Here is a 23241-nt window from a genome sequence, read left to right on the forward strand (position 1 = left end):
ACATATATCGAGGGCTTCAGGCCAAAGGGGCGTATACGCAAAAATGCCATTTTTCGTTTTTAACGGCATCGTATTCGTCTTGTAACAATACGTAAGCACAATTTTTTTCATAATTTTATCATAACAATTAGTTAATTAAATAATTAAAAAATCATTTGGCGTATAACTGACAGTCATCATTTTAATGTCGTTCCAAAAGGCGTACTGAAGGCGTATAAGTGATATTTTCATTCAGTCCCCAATATTCATCGGAGTATAAAGGCGTACGTACATACTTCTCTCACGTGACAGTGCGAACCACGAAATAGTGTCACGCTATATAGGCGTACATACATACGACCATAAACTTTTAACAACTATCCTCAAAGTGCGTCGCGGCAAAGAGGCGTATGAACATACGACCGTACAAAAATTACGTTGGCCTTCAAATAATGCCGGGCCAAAGGGGCGCGGAGACAGCGTCCTTGATTGCCGCATATTGCTATCCCTTTCTGTCAGGCGGGTAAGCGCACTAGGGCCGCCTGTCTCTCAGTCAGTGTCTAGTGCATTACAGTATGGTGTGCATATCGTGCGAATAATAACAATGAAGTGGAGCGCTCTGATGCTGATGGCTCTACCCTGGGCATTTAAGAATGACGTGGGCGGCTGTCTCCTCTGCCTCCATGTACGCTCTGATGAGATGGGGCTATCTATAGCACGTAGGGTAAGTAGGTGTTTGTTTAGTGGGGCGTGGCCGGTTATGGCCCCAGTCAAAAGCCGGAGCTGTGACATCTTCAGCTGTCTCAGCCTCCTCGACAAACCGGGGTCGATTGTCGGGAGGGCTTCCTTCGCCTGCCTGCACGTGCCTAGGTTAGACCAGTACTGTTGGTGTTTTACCTTGGTGTTGTGTCGCAGCATGTTCCGGAGCCAGGCATAAGGCAGAGGTTTAATTGGCTCCGGTCCTGCCACCCTCAGTTCCGAACCTCCTCTCGCCAATATATCGGCCGCATCGTTCCCTCGCGAGTTGCCGTGTCCCTTGATCCACTGCAGAGTTACGCTAGTGGTGGTGCTCACCTCTGACAGAGCTTTGTGGCATTTGTAGATTAGCCCTGAGGTCAAAGTATAACTTTGCAGAGCTTGTAGTACTGACCGACTATCAGAGAGTATGCGGATGGGGTTATCCAATACTTTCCTTGAGGCGATTGCGTGTGCTGCCATTATGATGCCCATATATTATGCCTGGAAGACTGTGTTGTGGGCACCTAGTGGTGTTGAGATATGTATGTTTAGGTCCTCTGAGAATACTCCAGCGCCATTGCCTGACCTTGTCTTTGTTCCATCCGTGAAGATTCTCAGCTCTCTTGGGTTGAGCCCTTCACGAGGTTCTTCGTGTAACTGTATCTTGTATTTCTTGTCGAAGACGAATTGTCTGGGTATCCTGTCAGTCACCGCTTCTATTAGCGGTTCCTTACCTATCGCCTCGTAGAGGATCTCGGTGTGTGGTACCCTAGGTGGTCTCCAGAGATTAGATTTTTTGAGACGTACCGCCGTAGCCTAGCGCTTCCTGTTGTATAAAGAGGTGCAGCGGCGGCAGGCCCAGTAAGGCTTCCAGGGCCGCGGTTTGTATTGTCCTCATGCAGCCCGTGGTCGCCATACAGGCCAACCTCTGGAGTCGTTGTAGTTTAGCTTCAACTATGGATAGTTTGGTGCGTGGCCACCAAACTACCTTAGCTTATTATTGGTCGTATGGCTGCCTGGTAAAGTCATAGAGTTATCTTTGGGGTTAGCCCCCAGGTTCTACCCACCATTTTACGACATTGCCAGAATACGACTGTGGCTTTGTCAATTTTGCCGTTTAGGTGATTGCTCCAATTCAATTTGCTGTCAAGTATTACCCCTTAATACTTTACCTCAGCAGATAGTTGGAGTTCAGTGTCGAACAGTTTGGGAAGGCGGAAGTTTCCCAAGTTGCGTTTGTTGGTGAACATAACCAGCTCAGTTTTGTTAGGATTGACTGAGAGTTCGTTGTTAAAATCATTAGCTTATATCTATGAAGGTTCCTAGGCACATGGATCTGTTTTTGATCGCCACCTCAATTTTACTTACTACTGCATGAAGTGCCGATTCTGTAGATTTGTCAGGGCTGTAGGCATATTGGTTTGGATGCAAGGGCACATGAATTTGCACCCTCTCTCTAAGGTACCTGTCACACAACCTCTCTAATGTTTTCAACATGAAAGAGGTTAGGCTGATGGGCCTGAAGGATTTGGGGTCCGAGTAGTCGTTTTTACCTGGTTTCGGTATGAAGATAACCTTGACCTCCCTCCATTGCTTCGGCACGTACCGGTGAGCCAGACAGGCGCGCAGAACGATGGTCAGCTTCAGAATGAGATGCTTCCCGCCCCATTTAAGAAGCGCAGGGAAGATCCCATCCATTCCTGGAGATTTGAAGGAGTCAAAGCTGTTTAAGGTCCACTGCGTGCGCTGCGGGCTGATTACCTCATATGTCTGTAGCCACTCGTCCTCCGTCGGGGTGGTAGTAATTCTTAAGTGTAACATTCCTCTGTTATAATTTGATGGAGACGTAAATGAGTTAAGTTGTTTGCTAAACTACTTTTAGGTTTATTAGTACAGAAGATTTAATATTGTTTCTTTTTATGAAATGACGATAAATGATGTCGTATTTATTTGTTTAGAAGTTTTGAATAATATTTTATTGTTTAAGATAGTTATAATTTTGTTACCAGTGGTACCATTAAAGAAGGAGTAATGTTTATTTTATGAATACAAGTTTTGATACGTTTTAACCTTTTGTTCTAGTTAATGCACTCTAAATTTAATCGTTTGATTGTTTCTTGACTGCTTTTTTAGTAAAGCTGTCATTGTGTTGTCTTAGCAATTTCTATGCATCCTTTACTACCGATTTCAATTCTTTTCTGTAAAATCGTTCTGTACTACTCGACTTTTGAGTGACTACCATTTATCTAATACTATCACAAATAGTAAAAATGATCATATTGGAATTCAGTTAAGTCAGTTTTCTTAAGTAAGCCCACACGTCTTAACGCTAACTCCCACCGAACGGCTAAACGACTGCTATTATAGGCAAAAATCAGAGTAAGCGGCGTGATTGTCTTTTGAAACACTTCTTCTTATCGTGTGGGTTGTAAGATTCTTCTTCTTCTTCTTCAGGTACCATATCCTCAACGGATGTCGGCTACCACAGTCCGGAACTCTTCTCTATTTGCAGTCTTTCTGCCCGGCGAGGCAGCGTCCATTCCCGTCCAACTCCTAAGGTTATCCATCCATGTAGTTTTTCTTTTCCCTTCGATTTTTCCCTCTATTGTCACCAACGACTTTACATCGTGCCTTCCGAAGCACAGAATCATCTTACTTTTCGGATAATCAGGTGATTCAGCCTGCAATGTCCTAGCCAAACCGGGAATAGTCTCACAAAGTTACAACGCGACTTTTGCTTGACAGTGTCCCCACCGGGATTAGAACCCAGAACCTCCGAATCGAGAGACAACCGCTCTAACCACTAGACCACGGAGGCTATTGAAACACTGAAATGCTCAAAGTGGCAATTCAAAACAGTTACTTACCCAATCGGTAACCAGCTCGAGTCGACATTGCTTAATCTCGTGGACAGTTGTGACACTATCAAAACCATCAGGAATCATTTTAATGGTAAAATCTAGATGAACTTATGAATATTTACTCAAAATATAATTTGGCGCCCTATTATACGACCACAAATAAAGGATACTTACACGATAGATTCGTCAGCCCAGACGGGCGTATAAAAATCAGAAAAAATAGAAGAAACTACACAATGATTACTAAATTACTGTAAAATTAAAGTATTTCGAATTATTAACAGTATTTCCACCTTTCATGATTAAATTATCGAATAGAAAAAAAATATGAATTATACGACCATAAATCTCAAGTATTTTTCAAAAAATTTCAACCTAAATGTCGGAAATTATTGTCGTGGTAAAGAGGCGTAACTACATAATTACTGCTTTTTAGAATACGTAGAACGAAACTAGGCATGACACATGAAAAAGATAGTAATTTAAATACTCTATGCAAAATTGTAGAACAATCGGTACATTGTAACAAAAGTTATTCAGTTTTTTGTGTCTCCTGAAAAGTAGGGTTCTTGCTTATACGCCCCTTTAGCATGAAGCCCTCGATATAATTCGCCGAAGTGTATGAGACAGCAGAATTTTTTGCATTTTCAGGGTTGGACCCGTAGTAAAAGTCGTTAATTATGACTTATGACGTACATATTCACCCCTCCGACTATGGTCATAACTCGTATGTGACATTAGGGACCTTATTGTCGGTGGCGCTTACGCCATTATCAACGATGCTCCCATAATTATAAACAACGCCGCGCTACGCATTGCGGCGTAAGGGCCATCGACAATAAGGTCCCTTTTCATAGATAATGTCACATATATCTTTCTTCCTAGCGTTGTCCCGGCATATTGCCACGGCTCAAGGGAGCCTGGGGTCCGCTTTGACAACTAATCCCAAGATTTGGCACAAATCACACACACACAAATATACCTTACAAAATCTCTCTGTATACGTATATTTCTAAAAAAACACACATAGTAACCATTCATGCTGTGTCGGTTTAATAAAATCTTGAAATGAATATCTAAAGCCGTATTTGCATAATCTTTGGCTTGATTCTAATTTGGACATCACAAGCCCATCTCGCTTGCACCGACGGACATATACGAGTGATATGCAAATTGAGATTCGTATGCAATCAAATAAATCAAATGCACTTCTGTGAACCTTGTCCATAGAAATCTAATAAGTATAGGGCTGGTGGGTAAATACTCTTTTTTTGTTTAATGTTTGGAATAGATATCTCTCATTGAACCTGTGTTAATTGATTTTATCCCCGACAAAACGCAGGGCATTATTATAATTTATTTTGGCAAGAATTAAAATTAATAGTTATACTTTTTTAATACGACGTGCAACAATAGTAGATTATTGTTAACCAAGGCATGAAATGGTGCTTTTCACACGAGTTAAATAGTCTACTTTTCATGTTGAATTCGGGGAAAGTAAAATACATGTACATTGAAAATAACACGGCTAAGTATAAGCTTCAGTAGTATTTTTTGAGCGTACTTTCAATTAATATTTTAAGTAAAATATCGTTATTTGTGGAATGGAGAGTTAATTATCAGAATGGCAATTGTACAACAAATTCATTTAAAACCAACATTTTAATTCATTATCGTAAAAAAAGAAAAAAAACGTACTTAGAAAGTACAGTGCTCTAGAGCAGAAACGTATCTTTTCCTGCACACTTTTTATAACAACAGCGACCCACTTTCAAACCATGAGAAATGAGAAGAGTATTTGCATTTAACACAACTTACCTAATGTGATAACAATTCCCATTACTGCAATAATTCCTAGATCTAAATCAACACGTCGACGCGCACGTCACCGCACGTCACCGCACGTCACACGTCACCAATCACACGTCACTTCGCGCGTGCCGTTGTCACAAGCACTTGTCGCTAAAATAACAATTGTCGAGTCCAGTTGGGAAGGCTTTTTTGCTCCTTATCCGCTTAGTTTTGTTGGTTTAAGAAATGTGTTCTTGTTGGACAAATAAAATTTGCGGAATGGGAACTTTTATATACGTATAGCTTGGCTGTACTAGCTACATTCTTAGCTATCTTGTAATTAGAATAGGGTCAACAAATTGTCAAATAACGCTGTGGATAATGGCAGTGATTTCAAGAATAATTGAATTTAAGGGAATAGTTTTAATTTTTTTTTTCATATTATATGATAATTTTATATAGATGGAACTAGTCCCACAATAAGCTCAATAAGGCTTGTGTATTATTATGGGTATAACAACAGACGACGATATAATATTATGTATATATATTATATATCATCGTTTAGTACTCACATATATGATCCTCAGTTATGGATGTTTTTATACGTATATAAACTGAAGAACAAATATTTGTGATTAGCACACAAATAAATGTATCGTTTCCAAGCAAAAGGTCCCACTTTGTCGCTCGCCATATGGACGTTTTGATAGGATATTCATATAAAGATACCAGCAAATCTCGTCCTTATGGTAAGCGACAAAGTGGGACCTTTAACTACATTTGACACTAATGCCCTTCCAGGATTCAAACACGAGACCTCCTGCTTCGTAAGCAGGTTTTTTACCGACTAGGCTATGAGGCCGACAAATTGGCGTAAGCTGTTCATGAACTCTTAATTTCATTGAATAATTGAATTTAAAAAATGCATTGAAGCGATTAACTTGACGCTATAGCGAACACCAAAAAAAATTTTTGGAGAAGAATGTTTCCAAAATTTTCATTTCACACAAAATGACTACTAATGAAACGAAAACTAAAGTAATACAATACAATAAAAATACTCTTTATTGCACACCTCAATACAGAAACAGTACAAATAATACAACACATAAAGAAGAGGCAAACAACAGGCGGTCTTCTCTTCCAATCAACCTTTAGGTAGCGGAATTAAAAAATATATATGTGTCATGTCAGTAGGTGTAATCTACTATTATCCATCGTACCAAAACTACATCTACTTAATCAGAACAGTACGTCATCGTCTATCGATATCCACTCGTTCCACATCACTAGAGATCGGTTTATCGGCGAGATGGATGTCGCCGATTTATCATGTTACCTACTTCATTTTCTTTTTTATCGCGCCATGAACCAGTGAACCTATTTCTAATAAAAAGTTGCGAACGTTCTAGTGATCTCTCAATTTGTTTTCTATGGTAACATATCTATTGGGGCAGCGAAGGAATATACTACTAGGGTTCGAAAATACGATCAAACGTGCCGAAAAAAGATAGGCACTGCCTTTTGCCCATTGTCTCGTCTTGGCGGAGGCACGTACGTGCGTCCAGATATAAACGAAGTTCTGGGTACATTTTTGACTTCGAAAAACAGACCTTATGACTACTTATCTGACACATATCATAAATGTTAGTATATTTATTTTCCTTTTTATATTAACCGATTACAATCTATAAAGTGTATATAAAAATGTCAATTACAATGAAAGAAATCAACGATGATCAACTCTGGTTAACGTCGAACCCACATCTTTGGATTGCCGGTCGAAGACTCTACCAATTGCGCTAGCCGACCAATGATCATCCGTCATTCACCGCGAATTTAACCATTGTAACTGTGACAATGTCACTATAGTGACATCTGCACTTTAAGGTTAACAACCTTGACCATCGAAAATTATCCCTTCCCGATAATAATACCTCGTCCGCAGCTTTGGATAAAAAATGTGAAATGTGATTTGTTAGTGGCATTACAATATTTGAATTTGTTAACATGCGCGCAGTAGGTACAGTTGAGTCGCTCGTGGTACCATCAGCCGTCAAAGTGCATGGCGACTATTATCAATGAATTCATTCATAATTTCTCCATGCAATTTCGCACCTCACTGTACAATTCCCGTGGTATCTTTTATAGTTTGTTGTATTGGGGAATTTTAGTGGTGGTAATGTTTCAGCTTGGGCTAAAATGCTTTCGTATGTCCGCGTTGCAGTTCGCATTTCTCAACCGATTCTCGTGAAATTGAGACGGTTCAATACTTAGATATAATATTTCGTGTGTTTTGTTTTTTAATAAAAGTTCAATATGGATGAAATTGGCATAAATGGCTTAAGCTACAGTAGGGTCTATGGAATTCAAGAACATTATATTTTTAGTTTTTACATTTTTAAAGCTTTCATGAGGTCTACAGCTCATTAGTGTAGTAAGTTATACGTTTTCTCACGATAAGTCACTTTAAACGAATTCAATCTTACTTCATTTGCAGGTACTTTGCAGTCTTTGCATCTTTTAAAACAATATTCGTTTCGAACGACCTATCCAATGATACCCAACACCGTTGGGTAAAAGCGATTTTATTTTAAATCACTTTGTATTTGAGGTACCCTAAAAAGTTTTTTTGTAGTTTTTATTTTACCGTTCTATTGCCATGCATGATTTATGTATTCATACCAAATTGCAGCATTTTAGCACGGACGATCACGGAGTAAAGCCGCGGACGGGCGGACAGATGGACATGGCGAAACTATAAGGGTTTCTAGCTGACTACGGAACCCTAAAAACGTGATAACCCCCGATCACAGTTCATTGACACCTATTAAAAACTAAGGCAAATGACAAAGTCCGATTATATTGTATGCTTATCTTTGCTTCTTCTTACCTAATTTGGGAAAAAAATTACCTGAAATAGGTATTACCATTATAGAAAATGTAGATGACACACGCGCGGAGTCACGTTGCGAGTTGTGACAGCGCCTGTCAGCAAAATAGGGATGTGTATGAGTTTCAGGGTTGTAACCATCGGCCGTATTCGAACAATGCTTATAAAATGACACAGCGATATGATAGCGATCTGTCAGTATCATAAAGGATGTTTTTGGTTAAAGAAACGTCACTTTTGACACTGGCAGATCGGTAATTTATCGCTGTGACATCTTATAAGCATTGAATCTTTATTCACTTACTTTATTTACTTGAAACCTAATACATGATGTCTCAGACTTACACTTAATTACAAAAGACAGGTATGTAAATGTTTCATTAGGATTGAGCCTCTGTCGCCTGAACTAGGTCAGAGCCTGTGGCTCAGAATTCAGTGATTCCTCCGAGGAAAGTGGTACAGATTTTTTCATTACATTGTTCGAACACGGCCGCATATTTCATTATTTATTTTTCTTTTCATCCTGTTCCCTCTGTTGGGGTGAAGGGCATTCTTCCAATGACTCCGGTCCTGGGGACCTACCGCGAAATCTGAAATTCCCAAATTGCGGGGAGCTTTCTCTTGTACTCACACTAAGACGTAATTAAAGTGACAGAGAAATGCCCGCAATGGGGTTGGCCGGTCGAAGTATTAAACAGATGGCGCCATCATAGCTTGCCCTGTCAATCCCTAGAATTGTGTCAATTTCTTGTTTTTTTTTTGTAATTTTGTGACCTGGATTCCAGTACTTTAAGCCAAATCTCATAGAACAAAACTAGAGACAGGGGCAAGCTATGATGGCGCCATCTATGCAAACCTTTGACAGTTGCCAACCCCATTGAGGAACTTCGATTATCGCGGTTATAGCCCTGAGGACCTACCGCGAACCACGTTCAACGTGTTGCCTCCCTGATCCTGCTACGTACGAATTTACAAGCGCGATACACATTCAGCAAAACCATTCAATACCAGTTAAATAAAAGAAATATCCAATTAGCCACATCCTTATTACTGAACCATCTGTTTCTTGAAATTAAAGTTGATTAAAATTGTTAACTTATCTGCTTTGCCTAAAGGTTGACTGCTAGAGAATGCCTTACGGCATTACGTTTGCCTTTTGTGCAATGTGTTTTCTTTTGTGCAATAAAGATTAAATAAATGAATAAAAATTTAAATACAGATCTATAATATTGACTTCGTAGGCCGACTAGGCTAAAGAGATCGTCAAAGATACTAAACATTCCTGCCCACGTAGTCAAGATGCCCATCGTTAATGTCGCACTAATAGGGAAGAGTGATAGAGAGAGATGAGTACGCTACGCTACTGAGCGTTAACGATTGGCATGTTGGCTTTGCCAGCAGTTTCAAGTATGTAATATCTCGTTTACAAATCAAGTGTTAAATTGAATATGTCACTGTGACATTCATATTTGACAAGTATCAAATTACATTTGATATACAAAACGAATGACATTTTCAATTTGTTCCCTATTTTATGACATAAATTATACTGATACGTTAATTAGTACCTAGTAATAGCATTTCAACTACAAAACACAACTAGACAAACAAAGAGACAAACATTTGTGGTAAGATAATCACAGTAATGCCACAATTTAATGTCGAATTGTGTGCAAGTGACAGCCCTAGCGCTGACCGCGTGACGTTACGTCCTAAATCGTGGACCTTTTGACTTATCTGTGATATAAATCAAGCGATATGAGCTATAGTAAGAATTTTGGCTCATGAAAAATATTATTGTTCGGTAAGTTGCCATCAACAATACATATCGTTTTCATCACACTGGCTCGAAAATGATCATATTTCATGCAGGTATGCTGAAGGACTAAGGACTATATTGTTCCCGCAGAAGTTAAGGATTGTGATTTTTTTTTATTGTATCACTAATTCATACAAGCCAAGTAGGTCATGATTTAATTAAAATACTGTTTTGTAAAATTTAAGTTTTGAGTTTAACTTTTAAAATACTGACGTTTATAATTTAATTTTATGTTTTTATTTAACAATAATTAATTTGATATAATTAATAGCCGTTTTAAATATATAGTTATAAATATTTTACACTTACATTTTCAATCTTAGCTGATTGATGGATGGGTGCCTAACTTAGCAAACGAAAAAAACACCATGTTTATTATTATCAATCGCTGGCCTAAACTGTCAAACACTAACAAATTAACAATATGGGTGAAAATTGTTTTGAAAATCATAAAAATATAAAGAGGCCTTTTTTCGGTGTGAGATGTTTTAAGCAGCATCCTGATAACGACACTTGCGTTCGTGGCAGCCCTATGCGAGGGAGGATCCCACGTCCATACACGCGGCAGGTAGGTAATATGGGTAGCTAATTTGTTAGCACATTATTAAATATTCCGTCGCTGCCTCTAATATTCTAATAAAATAGTCATCAAACTGTTGCATTGACTTATAAAGAGCCCTTGGAACCCCTATGCGATTAAGTAATAGTACATGCAGAATAAAAATATAAATAGTATAAGGATAATATTACATAAATTGACTATTTATGTTTTTTTTTTTATACTACGTCGGTGGCAATCAAGCATACGGCGCGCCTGATGGTAAGCAGTGTCCGTAGCCTATGTACGCCTGCAACTTCAGAGGAATTACATGCGCGTTGCCGACCCTAAACCCGCCCCCCCTCGTTGAGCTCTGGCAACCTTACTCACCGGCAGGAACACAACACTATGAGTAGGGTCTAGTGTTATTTGGCTGCTGTTTTCTGTAAGGTGGAGGTACATCCCCAGTTGGGCTCTGCTCTAGATCTGGAATGACATCCACTGGCTGTGCCCTACCACACAAAGCGAGATGACATTCGCAATGCCCATACCTCTCTTTTGGACGTAGTTTAAGGACGTACCCGGGTCCGATGTCCCACAGTAAGCTCAAATAAGGCTTGTGTTGTAGGTACTATATACATAGGAAACAGCCATGACTCGGGAACAAATATCCGTGCTCATCACACAAATAAATGCCCTTACCAAAATTTGAACCCAGGACCATCGGCTTTATAGACAGGGTCACTACTCACTAGGCCAGACCGGTCGTCAGAACGAGAGAGAGAATATATTTTTTAATTTTGTATTTTATAGAAGTTACTTATTGACTGTTCAAAGAAAAAAATCGGCGATAAAATATTGTAACAAGCAAGAATAATTATTGTTGTTGAGAAACTTATGAAAATCAATATTATTTAAAAGCGAGTAAATGTAACTTGTAGGTATTTGTGAAAATCACGTGTATACGTAATTTTGCGTGTATTTACCCAGCTGGATTTGTTAAAGCTCATTCTACCTTATTGAATGTTTTTCTTCCTCCGCAGGCAATATATTGCGTGTTTTGTTCAGCGCCCCGTGAAGCTATTGTTTTAACAAATATTACGATACGCCGAGAAAAGCCTTGCGAGAGAAGTTTCATTGAAAAATAAGACGTATGATTTCGTTTCAAATTACCAAGTCTTTTCTATTCGCTTTCTAAAATAAAATTAAAAGTTAACATAATGATAATCATGCCCTTAGTCATTTCGTCGAGATGTCGCGGCCAATCACCCCGATATCCCCGAATATATCCCGATCTGATCTGGGATGTAATTTAAATTGATTACACGCGATTTAATAAAAAATACGTCCCGATCTGATCCGAGATGTATTTTATATACTCGTATATTATACGCGACTTAATACATTTCCATAGTATTATTTCATGATTGACTATCGCGGTAACCAAAGACAATATTATGTGATGTACGAATATATTGTAAAATATTTAAAAATAAAACAAAATAAATCGTGTATATACGCGACCCTTTCCAGCTTCATTGGGATAACCTGCACAGGCCATCTAACTGATTGATTGACTGATTTATTAGTTTTATTTTATTAGTATCAATTTCTAATTTTATGTGTGCAAGTGTCATTTGTAATTTTACTTTATATTTCTTTTCTAGTTTTGTTAATAAGTTATTAATATTATGGATCGCATGTATACGAAATAAAATAATTAATTATTATTTATTACTTAATTTCGTTTTAATATTAGTTAAGTATACATTATTTTCATTGTTACCATATGTTGTGTTTTGTTCCATAAAATAGTAAACGAAACTGTAAAAAATACAAAATTAGAGATGAACATAGGCCATAGGGTGCAAGTCAATAGTGCTAATCACCTTGTAGGTAGCATTTTATAGTAAATTTGCATATTATGTGTTGCGACGTAGCACTTTCTGCACACGCTTCAGAATGCGTTGCATTTAGTCTGTGGTTTCTATTATAGACCCACTTGTACCTTTGAAGGACGTTTCTCCATTTCCCTATTATAATACACCGTCTACCTGTATTTTATTAAACATGTTTTTCGGGTTCAAGCAAAATTGCTACCTAATTTACTTGTTCGACTCTTGAAACTGACAGATTGATTGATGGCTTCCAATTTCATTTCCAGAGGCTTTGACATGTGTGTCAAATAAATACCCGATACGAATGATATTTAAATACTGGGAAAAGTTGCGTTTGTATTTTTATATCTTGCTTTTTGAGGCAGTGGCGTATCCAGATTTAAAAAATTGGTTTATTATTCTCTCTTTTGAGTTCCTGCAATATTCTTTTTAATATAAAAATTACTGATTCTGGCGTAGATTTCAAAATTTCCTCGCAGACTATTACTTTTATTAATATATAATATATTTATTTTTTTAAATAAGGTTCACATTCATTGATAAAGAAAATATACATCGCCGCATGCTAAATGCGAACTCATGGTTTTAATTAATTTTTATATTTAGTTCTCTAAAAAAATACTAATTCTACGTCGGTACCCACAAGAGCTAGCCGCATTGTCCCGCTGGTTAGTAATGCTGGGCGATACCTAGTGTTTCACTCATTTGATCTCCAGAAGCATAAAGTATTTTTTTATTTTTTTCAGATTTCCAGGGGCAACTTGGAACTAAGGTTTCAATCCCGAAATCCGCAAATGTGTAAGTAATTAAAATATGTTTTTTTTTTTCAGATCCAGGGGAAGCCAGTAATCCAGCAGCGCATCCTGCCCAGCCCCGCCGTGTCCATAGACTCGCCGTACCGGAGCTCTCCGCCCGGCGACGAGAACAACAACATCATATTCAGCCCGTGGAAGGCTTTCGGCCCTTTTGTGGACACTGTGCAGGTACGAATATATTATATGCGGTCATAGTTTGCGTCATCCACGATGACACGCAAATTTGTCAAATCTAACCTTTATTAACATGACAATACGACTCAAGTCACGCGTCTTCGTGAATCAAAGAAAAACAGAACTATATAAAGTTAGCCTTATGTGTGTTCTTTCGCTTGTATCCTCATACCCTGGAACCTACACGGTTCTTTTGCGAACTCTTTGAATAGAATGTACTACGACGAGGAAAACCTCGGAGAAGGATAACCAAATACGGTAGTCCACTGGGAGAACTCAATGGAGTACAATGTACAATACTGTTTTGTACAATGTTGGGTTCTTCATAAAAAGTGAACAGCGTGGTTTTCTTTTTACCTTTATTGCTCATGGCACCGCAGTAACATGAATCAAGTTAGCAGCGCATCCATATTTGACAAATGAACAAATGTTCCCGCTATCCGTCTAAGATTCCCAGGTTATCCTGTGTGATTGAAAAAACAATTCTGTTACCCATTGCCAAATTCGTTTATCTGCCACGTTTCACTGTAAAATTTAGGGGCACTTAGTAGAATTAAAAGCGTTTACAGCCTCCTTTTGACGACCCACTACAACAAAGCGGATGGATAGGAGTAGTTAATTTTTAGAATTGTGACGTTGTCCTTTGTGACTAAAAGAATGCGTATGCATGCAAAAACAATATATCCACATCTAGCACTGTGTAGTTTTCAATGCGAGATCTTTTATAACCACTCACTTGCTTCATATTTTTCAGTGACAGCTGGTAACCACAGTTACCAAAAGCAAGTGAGTGGATAAATGAGTCAATGTAAAATATAGCCAATGACGTGTAGTAGTTAGTTATCTTTACTGGTGCCGAGTACGTACGTAGTGTGAAGGTTGGAAACCTTCACAATCTCTTGATAGATAACTGGCAACGATTAATCGAATTCAGAATGAAAACGCCTGCAGACCTTCGTACCACCACTTTTATCGCGGGTTCGACTGAGCTGTTGGCTATTGGTATAATGCTGTGTTTAGATATTTAACCTTCTTTTAGAATATTCGGATAACGGCTTCAGCAGCATTAATGTTACGTTACTCATTACCGTTAACGCGGTTGATGTTACTATCAATGTTTTAGTAATGCAAGTGACGGATTTTACTTCAGATCGTGGCAGTAATATGGGTACGAAATCGACGCAATTTTTAAAGTAAATAGACATTGAAATTTCTTGCAACAGTAACCCTAATTCACGTTAAATTTTCCTATCTAAATATTAAGTTTATCTCAGAAGTAACTACTCGTTTCACTCTGTCACTAGCGCACCTGTAAAACGAACCCCGCTCTAATTTGTATCGGCAAACACTCTACCTTCGGCTCGGGGGTTAGTTTAGTAAAAGTACATTTCCTATCGTATTTATTTAGCGCTTTACGGATTTGGTCATTAATAGCGTTGATTGAGGGAGATTGTTTGTATCTGTGGGGTGGATAAGGAATATTTAAAAGGAATTGTGATGAAGAACTACGTCAACATGAAAAACTAAACTATTTAAAAAATTGTTCAGTATGAGTTAGCACATCGTTACTGGTGAATTTTCAATATTACTTCTCTGACTCTGGTGTCATTAAGTTAATTGTTCTAAGGCGTGTAAACAAAAGGAAGAAGTTGATAAATTCGCGCGCTTCTGGTGAGCTTCAGTAGTTCAGTGGGTTAAGATTGACCCGCGTTCCAAATGGTCGCAAGTTTGAGTCTTGTTCGAAGTGGTGAATTTTTCCTTACTTGAGGATGACAGGAGGACAAGAATGTTGTAATAACGCTGCATTTTTTTCGTGAAAACTCTTAAATATCACAAAGAATAAAACAATCGTGAAGTTTGACATAGATTCATTGCATCATGGATGATAGAAATGATGATCTGCTTCAAATCAGCATATATACTTATATAAACATACCTAGCACAACATAATCATTTTAAAATTTAAATTGAATTTAGAATTTTGGAAAACATTTTGGAGCAAGATACGTATTACGTTAGTAATGGATAATAAATTTCTTTGTCCGCAGGAAGGTGAATTGCTCCCAAGCCAGGACACAGTGGTGTTGCCGACACCGAGACAGCCTGATCTGTCCCTAGACGAAGACGCCACAGACCCGATACCCACGAGAGTCACGTCCAACAAGGTGATATATGTTCCCCACAGAATACCTTATAGACTATCCTTAATTTAATATTTTTATTTATATGTTTGCTTATTTTATGTATATTAAATAGATGCAGATCACAATATTTTATCGTGAACAGTAGAGGGTGCTTAGCCAACATACCAATCGTTAACGCTCCCTAGCGTAGTGTAGTCGTCTCTCTCTATCACTCTTCCATATTAGTGCGGGAGTGACAGTTGGGTTTCATTCGCTACGGTACGTAAATCCTGAGGGCTTAGCCAAGATGACAATCGTAAATCGACAAAAGCCAAACGAAAAGTAAAAATGTATCGGAGTGACAGATGGTACGAAAAGTAACATGATTATTTCCACACACTATTTAAGTTGCGATTGGCGTTGTTATCTTGGCTAGGCAACGAAAAATAGTCTCATCTATTTCTGAAGTCCTCAAATTAGTTGCTAAGTCGTTATTTTCTACGAATGCGTTTTCACTGAAACTGTGACAATCTACTCCCTCTTGTTTCTAACATTTGTCCTGGTTTATTGCAACTCATAGAAACCTGGGCTTCAATCTACTAATATTATTATAAAATAATATTCCTAATAATAATTATTAGAGACGGTATGCCCTCTCTTGCAGCGCGTCATACATAGCTTGTGGGCAAGCCGGAACTAAGTTGACTTACTTTGTCTTTAAAACTTTTAAGACAAGATGCGCCGCTGCTGTCCCTTGCTACTTAAATTTGACGTTTGCAACTCCCTCATTGAATTTTGATACCTAGATATTTTCTCTCCTGCCGCGTGGCCCGACAATCTTGTCCAAAAGGTAATACGACAAGGAATTTTAATTCCTCACTGTCTGACCACTCGGACTATAAAGAACTTTATATTCCACTGAGTTCGACCATCAGATCAAGATGAATTTTAAGATTCCACTAAGTTCGATCGTCGAACCACGAGGAAATGTTAAATTCCACTTAGTTGCGATTAAGCAATGAGAAACTCTAAAATTCCACTTAGTTTGAACCAGTCATGGTTTGAGAGTTGTACTAAGTGGAATTTTACATTTCTTCGTAGTTCGATGATCGTAATAAGTGGAATTTTTGGAATTCCTTGTGGTTCGATGGTCGAACTAAGTGGAATACACTTAAAATTTCTTATTGTCCGACATTTTTTGACATTCTGACACATAAAATATTCCTTTGCCAGACTCAAAAGAATTGTAGGTATCATCTTGATGGATCTTAGGTAGAGAGGAAACATTAATTATTTTGACGTGCCCAAAACATATTCCTATATTAAAAATCTTCTCCAGGTGGCATCAGTAAGCCAGCTGTCCTTCATGGTGCGTCCAGACAGCTTCGAGCGCGGCCAGCTACGTCTGACGTGCATCTCGTCTGTGCACTCAGTGTACAGCGAGCGAGCAGAACTGGTGATCAATGAAGAGCGACCGCAGATCGCGTCCGTGCTGGGCACTAGAGACCGAGCAGGTAGGATTGTAGTTAGATTAATAGTATGACCACTAGTGGGATCTAGATGCAGTGTATCTCATCCATACACTCTTTGTATATCGAGCGAGCATGCAGAAGCCGTGATCAATGAGGGACAATCGCAGATCGCGTCGATACTGGGTACTAGAGACCAAGCAGGCAGGATTTTAGTATTACAATGTCGCTATAGTGGCATCTAGATTGACGTGTATCTCGTCTATCCACTTAGTGAATAGCGAGTGAGCCGAACTCTTTATCAATGAGGAGCGACCACAGATCGCTTCGATGCTGGGCATAAGACACCGAGTAGGTAGGAGTGTAATATGACCTTGTGGCTACTAGTAGCATCTAGGTAATGTGCATCTCGTCCGTGCACTCTATGTATAGCGAGCGAGCAGAGCTCGTCATCAATGAAGACTGACCGTTGGGGCGCATTTGTCGAACGGTATTAGACTAATAATATTAGTTCACGAACTGTCAAATCATAATAGTTACCATGGCAACACACCACACAATCTAATACCATTCGAGAAATAGGGACCGTGCGCGTTGGAGGGTCTGCCATCTTGTGGCCTGAATCGGAACCATAAACATGTACATTTACACGTCACGTGTGTTCTTATGCATAGTAAGTTCTGACATCTTGTGGGCTACATCGGAACAAAAAACATCACATTTACGCCTCGCGCCAAAAATCTGACGGATCATGTGCTGCCTCCTATAGTTCATGCACGCTCCCTATAGGCTCCGGATCGCTTCGGTGCTGGGTACAGTCAACACGAAAAGTAGTTGACGAAACAACCCACCAAAAGTATCTGCCATCCTGAAATACTTTCCCAAATAGAGTTTTTTCTCTTCAGTTCGCATTCAAAAGTTAATTTTACAGTTTTATTATTGTTCTACGTATAGAAACATATTCCTTTATTACCTGTGGAGCAACCACACCAAAAAAACATTTAGGGCTCTGCGTGTCCAGTATAACAACGCCTTCAGGGGTTTGGTGGGGCTGCTCTGGCGCTGCAGCGGGTAGGGAATGTTCTCTGAGTGGAGCACTGACGGCTTCCACGCAGTGCTGCGAGAAAGGGTGGCGTCCCTGAGGGACCGCGTATGGGGCAGCACCAACACACTCCTGAAGGTGGCTGCGGATAGGATGGATAGCCCTCTTATCACTCATTGGATCTATATGCATGTACGATCCAATGAGCTCTATACTTGTTACTAACATATATTTATATTGTATTATTATGATTATAATGTTGTAAACAAACATATAGACACCTAGTGTCTGAAATAAATATTTTAATGTCTATTAAGCTGCTAGAGAATGTTAGATACTTTTGATGCGTAGTCTGATTCGCTCCTTTTAATGCTGACTGTACTAGATCCCAAGTGGATAGGATTTTAGTATTACAATGTTGCTATTTATAGCATCTAGGTGACGTACCTATATTGGTTCTTTGTTAACGATCAGAGCTTGTCAATAAGATATAGACTTCGTATATCGCTTTGGTGCTGAACACTGTAAAGGCTAGGTACACCTTGAGCATTACCATGTCCCATCACCTGGGCGTAAGGAGCAAATGCATCTTAACGTTGATAATATACCTGTATAAGTACAATTTATTTGCACGAAGCGATCTATCACATCATTCTTGGTTTAAAAACTTAAGGAATTTAATCTTGCGAGAAAGTCGTCAGGAATTAACGGCATTTTTTACCTTAAGCTGTAAAAAATATTATAATTTATTCTTACATAATTATTTGGAAGCTTCCACTCAAAGGAATTTTAATATGATGTATTGCGTTTTTTTATACGATTACAGAAAAAAAAAGATATATTTCGTTCGCATTAAGAATGAAGTAAAATCATCATTTTCCATCGGCCTAGCGATGGTTGTAACCAATCAAAATCGTTCCTAATTAGAAAATATGCCTTCAACTGTCACTGTGAACTTGACTTTCAAATTAGCAACGATTAAATTGGGTAAAAGCATTTTACTGCAATCTAAACGCGAACGAACTACTTATAGATACTTGCAATATTGATATCTTTTTAGGGTTCCGTAGCCAAATGGCATAAAACGGAACCCTTATAGTTTCGCCATGTCCGTCTGTCTGTCTGTCTGTCTGTCTGTCTGTCTGTCTGTCTGTCCGAGGCTTTGCTCCGTGGTCGTTAGTGCTAGAAAGCTGAAATTTGGCATGGATATATAAATCAATAAAGCCGAAAAAGTCGTAAGGGTACCTCCCCTACACGTAAAGTGGGGGTGAATTTTATTTTTCGCTTCAACCCTAGAGTGTGGGGTATCGTTGGAGAGGTCTTTCAAAACTAATAGGGGTTTTCAAGAAACATTTTTTGATAAAGTGAATATATTCGGAGATAATCGCTCCGAAAGAAAAATAAAATGTGTCCCCCCCCCCTCTAACTTTTGAACCATAAGTCCAAAAAATATGAAAAAAATCGTGGAAGTAGAGCTTAAGAAAGACATTCAATGAAAACTATAGCGGACATGATCAGTTTAGCTGTTTTTGAGTTATCGCAAAAAGTTTTCCCTTCATAGTAAAAAGACTTACTTTAATTAGGTACTGATTATGCAAATTTGCCTATTTGTTTTACTCGGGTGAAAGGTACCGTTTCATCCCTTGGTTAACAATTTACTATACTTTAAGCTCCAGTTTAGCTTATTGTGACGGAAGAGTAACTACGGAACCCTACACTGAGCGTGGCCCGACATGCTCTTGGCCGGTTATTTTACATAATATACTAATACACACCCTATTGCTTCCAAATGCGCCAGGTAGGTAATAAAAAGTGTACAAATACGAATCGTTATTAATGGTTTTACAAATAAATGTGAGTATGAAATCGTAATGATCATACCGATTGTAGTGATGTGGTATTACCACTAAAACTACACGCGTTTTCATTACGTTACATAGGTATTATTATCTACCTTTATTCATTTTTTTTTAAATATAATAGCTAATATATCAATTCTCCAGGAGCTCAAAGTTACACAAAGACTTTCGGCAATCGTTCACTCTCGCATCCTTAGCTACTACGGTCACGTTAGGGAAGACGACGCGATGGAGAGGCTAGTTGTTCAGGACAGAGTGGATGGCACAAGACCCAGATTGCGGCCCTCAATGCGATGGACCGACCAAGTGAAAGCTCTCACCGGGTCACCTTTGAATCTGTGCGCGCCGCAGGCAATAAATAGAGAAGCATGGCGGGAAACAGCGAAAAAAGCCGTACAACGACCGCAATGACCACGACTAGAAGGGCGAGACAAGACGATAAAGAGCGGGTCGAGAAGGGAGCAGTATGTCCATACTCGTTCTCGGCTTACCTTGGGGTCTCGACGAGTGTATACAGCTGGCATTAAGGCTACTGTAAATTACTCGTAAGTTTCGTCAAGTTTCGAAATGGCAGGCTAATAATAATCGGCAAGAAGAAAATTTTGAGATATTTTGTAGGTTAAAAGGGTTCTAAAAATAGCGGATAGGAGTATAAAAAAATACCGCGGTTAGGTAAATTAGTTTTATCTCCTAATCAAAACAAAATATTGCATACATAATTATCACTAAAACTGAGTATAAATAGAAAGATTTTCCGTTTTTGTGTTGTAATTCAAATTAGGTAGGTACCTCATCTCACATTTAATTAATTATAATTTCAATTACAGAAAGTAAGAGCCAAAAAGAGTTGCCTTCGTCAGAAATAAGTATAACAGAGTTGTGACTTAATAATGATACATAAACAGTAAGTACTCATAGATTATTTTGTCTTCTCTGAAAAACCGAAAACCGTTATAAGCCATATAGATTTAAAACGGGGAATGAATTTAAGCCAGCATAACATTTCCACAAATGAGTCGAATGCGTAAACAGAAACGCACAAATCCCTACAAAATCACGTTCGGAAACCTTACTGAAACGTTGTAAACTCGGAATGCTGCGCCAGCCTCTAAATCCCGAACGGGCAGTCAATGTAGGGATTTCTGCCGAAGTGGCCGGGCATTTGCTATAAAACATCGATATTGCACGAACCATGGCGTGGATAAAGGTGAATGTTCACGTGTGCACTTAGGTAATGGATGTTTTTGTAACTGTATATATGAAAGTTTGTGCAGTATTTCACACTATTTTGTAGTTGTTTCACGTATAGCTGTCACACATATTTATGGAGTACTTGGCAAGTTTATTTGCCATACTATAATGAATGTGATTGTCATTTTATCTGCCTATTTCTGAATCGATCATTAATTTTCTACATGCGTAAGTAACAACTTAATTGTAAGCGCGTTGTCGCCTCGAAGATAGTTTCAGGCAACTGGTCTGCCGCACGCGTTAATTTTAAATCATAATATGATCCACGGAGATTTCCAAGAACTAGTTACATTTCTAAATGCGTACGCGTGTCACGTGCATATCGGCCTAATTCTAATTTTAATATACATCCAAAATTTGATTTAGATACGATATGGATCGGATCTCATAGGTATGTTATTTCTCTCCGGTCGTGTGGAACGACAGCCTTGTCCGACATGTGTTATTTAGTTCTCTGGATAGATATACATTAATTTTTTGCAGTGAACAGCCAGGTTTGATTTATATAAGTCCGTGAAGGCAAAATACACATCCATATTTTTTATTTGATTTTCATTTTTATATTACTTTTTAGGATTTCCTTTAGAATTTATTCCAAGTAATTTTTTTAACTCGTAGGTCTACTTCCTCTTCGTTACATTGAATTTTAAATGATATCGAAGGACAATGTAGTTTAATTCCTCGATGTCCAACCATTCGGTCAATAAGGAATTTTATATTCCACTTAGTTTCACCACCGGTGTGGAATTCTAAAATTCCACTTAGTTCCACCATCGAACTACGATGAATTCTAAAATTGCACTTAGTTCAAACATCAAACAGCTGAGAGATAGCCTTAAAACATCGCTATTACACCGCGACTGTGTCACAAATAGACCTGCTTGAATGCTCTGCGTAGCTATCAGTCAAATATTTGCCGCCGGCGGCTGTTTCACTGTTTGTTCTGTGTATACCAGCAGCAGAGGTAATATTTAGTGTATGACGATATTGACGATGCATCTTGTTGACTCAGCGATTCTATCAAACATGTGACTGTGGTACCAGGTATAAGCAAACGATAAAATAGGTGTTTTTAATAATAATAATAAATTCTTTATTTGGCAGGCAAGAAACCCAAAAAATATATATATATTACAATGCACATAATAAAAGGTGTAAAAGAAAACATAAAATACAGTAAAGAATAAAAATAAAATAATAATAATGCTTATAACCTAAAACAATGAAATAAAACATTTACAAAACTTATGCACTAAAAATGGCCGTTCTCGGACCGGTGCAGTTTTCGCCAATGTTTGTTAAATTCGTCACTGTAGTCTTTAGCTACCAGTGACAGAATTTCATTGTTGGAGGCTAGCAATCTCGCCCGAAAGGCAGCCGACCTGGCTCTCAGAATGGCGAAGAAGTCAGGGACTCTCGCGTCCGCGAACATGCCCTTCGCACTGCAGAAACGGGGTAATTTCAACAAAATACGAAAGGCATTGTTGTACTGTACTCTTAACGCGTTGAAGGAGTGCCTGGTGTACCTGTTCGTTAATAATTTTATGGACTCAGATTTTCACTTCGCCTACTACGAAACTTTTGTGTCTAGTCTAGTAAATATATATGAAGTCGATGTTCACGACTTCTCATCGAAAAGGCATTTATTTATTTGCGTGATTAGTTCAAGTCATAAGTTTAAGCCTCTCTGGCGCTGCGAAAAATCTTGAGTTCCATAACTTACGGTAACTTTAGTCCACATCACACAACTATGGTCGTAATCAAATTCGTATTTATTCAACATCAAAACCTTACCAGATTTTAAACTTCGAATCGGCTTCCTGATTACAAGTCAACACGACATGTCTCGACACGTGTCCACGAGCCACCGGGACATGTATACACGCGTGTAATCAACCGCATATTGTCTAATTTCACGGTTTACCTGCACAATTATGCCACGTACATTATTCTGAAGAACGTTTACTTTCCGAATGATAATATAACCC

At 38.5% G+C, this 23241-nt stretch overlaps 1 protein-coding gene across 1 annotated transcript in view; it reads left to right on the top strand.

Annotated features, from left to right (window-relative positions):
- The window catches only part of LOC133519649 (uncharacterized), a gene marked incomplete at its 5' end in the record, with an annotated part of 231207 nt that overhangs the window by 151442 nt on the left and 56524 nt on the right, over window positions 1-23241 (top strand). The window contains 3 exons of the mRNA XM_061853696.1: window positions 13351-13503; window positions 15558-15674; window positions 16972-17146. Of these exons, the coding sequence (XP_061709680.1) occupies window positions 13351-13503; window positions 15558-15674; window positions 16972-17146 (445 nt within the window). The remainder of the gene's footprint in view (window positions 1-13350; window positions 13504-15557; window positions 15675-16971; window positions 17147-23241) is intronic.

Source organism: Cydia pomonella, chromosome 7, assembly GCF_033807575.1.
Source record: "Cydia pomonella isolate Wapato2018A chromosome 7, ilCydPomo1, whole genome shotgun sequence".
In the NCBI taxonomy this organism is placed as follows: domain Eukaryota; kingdom Metazoa; phylum Arthropoda; class Insecta; order Lepidoptera; family Tortricidae; genus Cydia; species Cydia pomonella.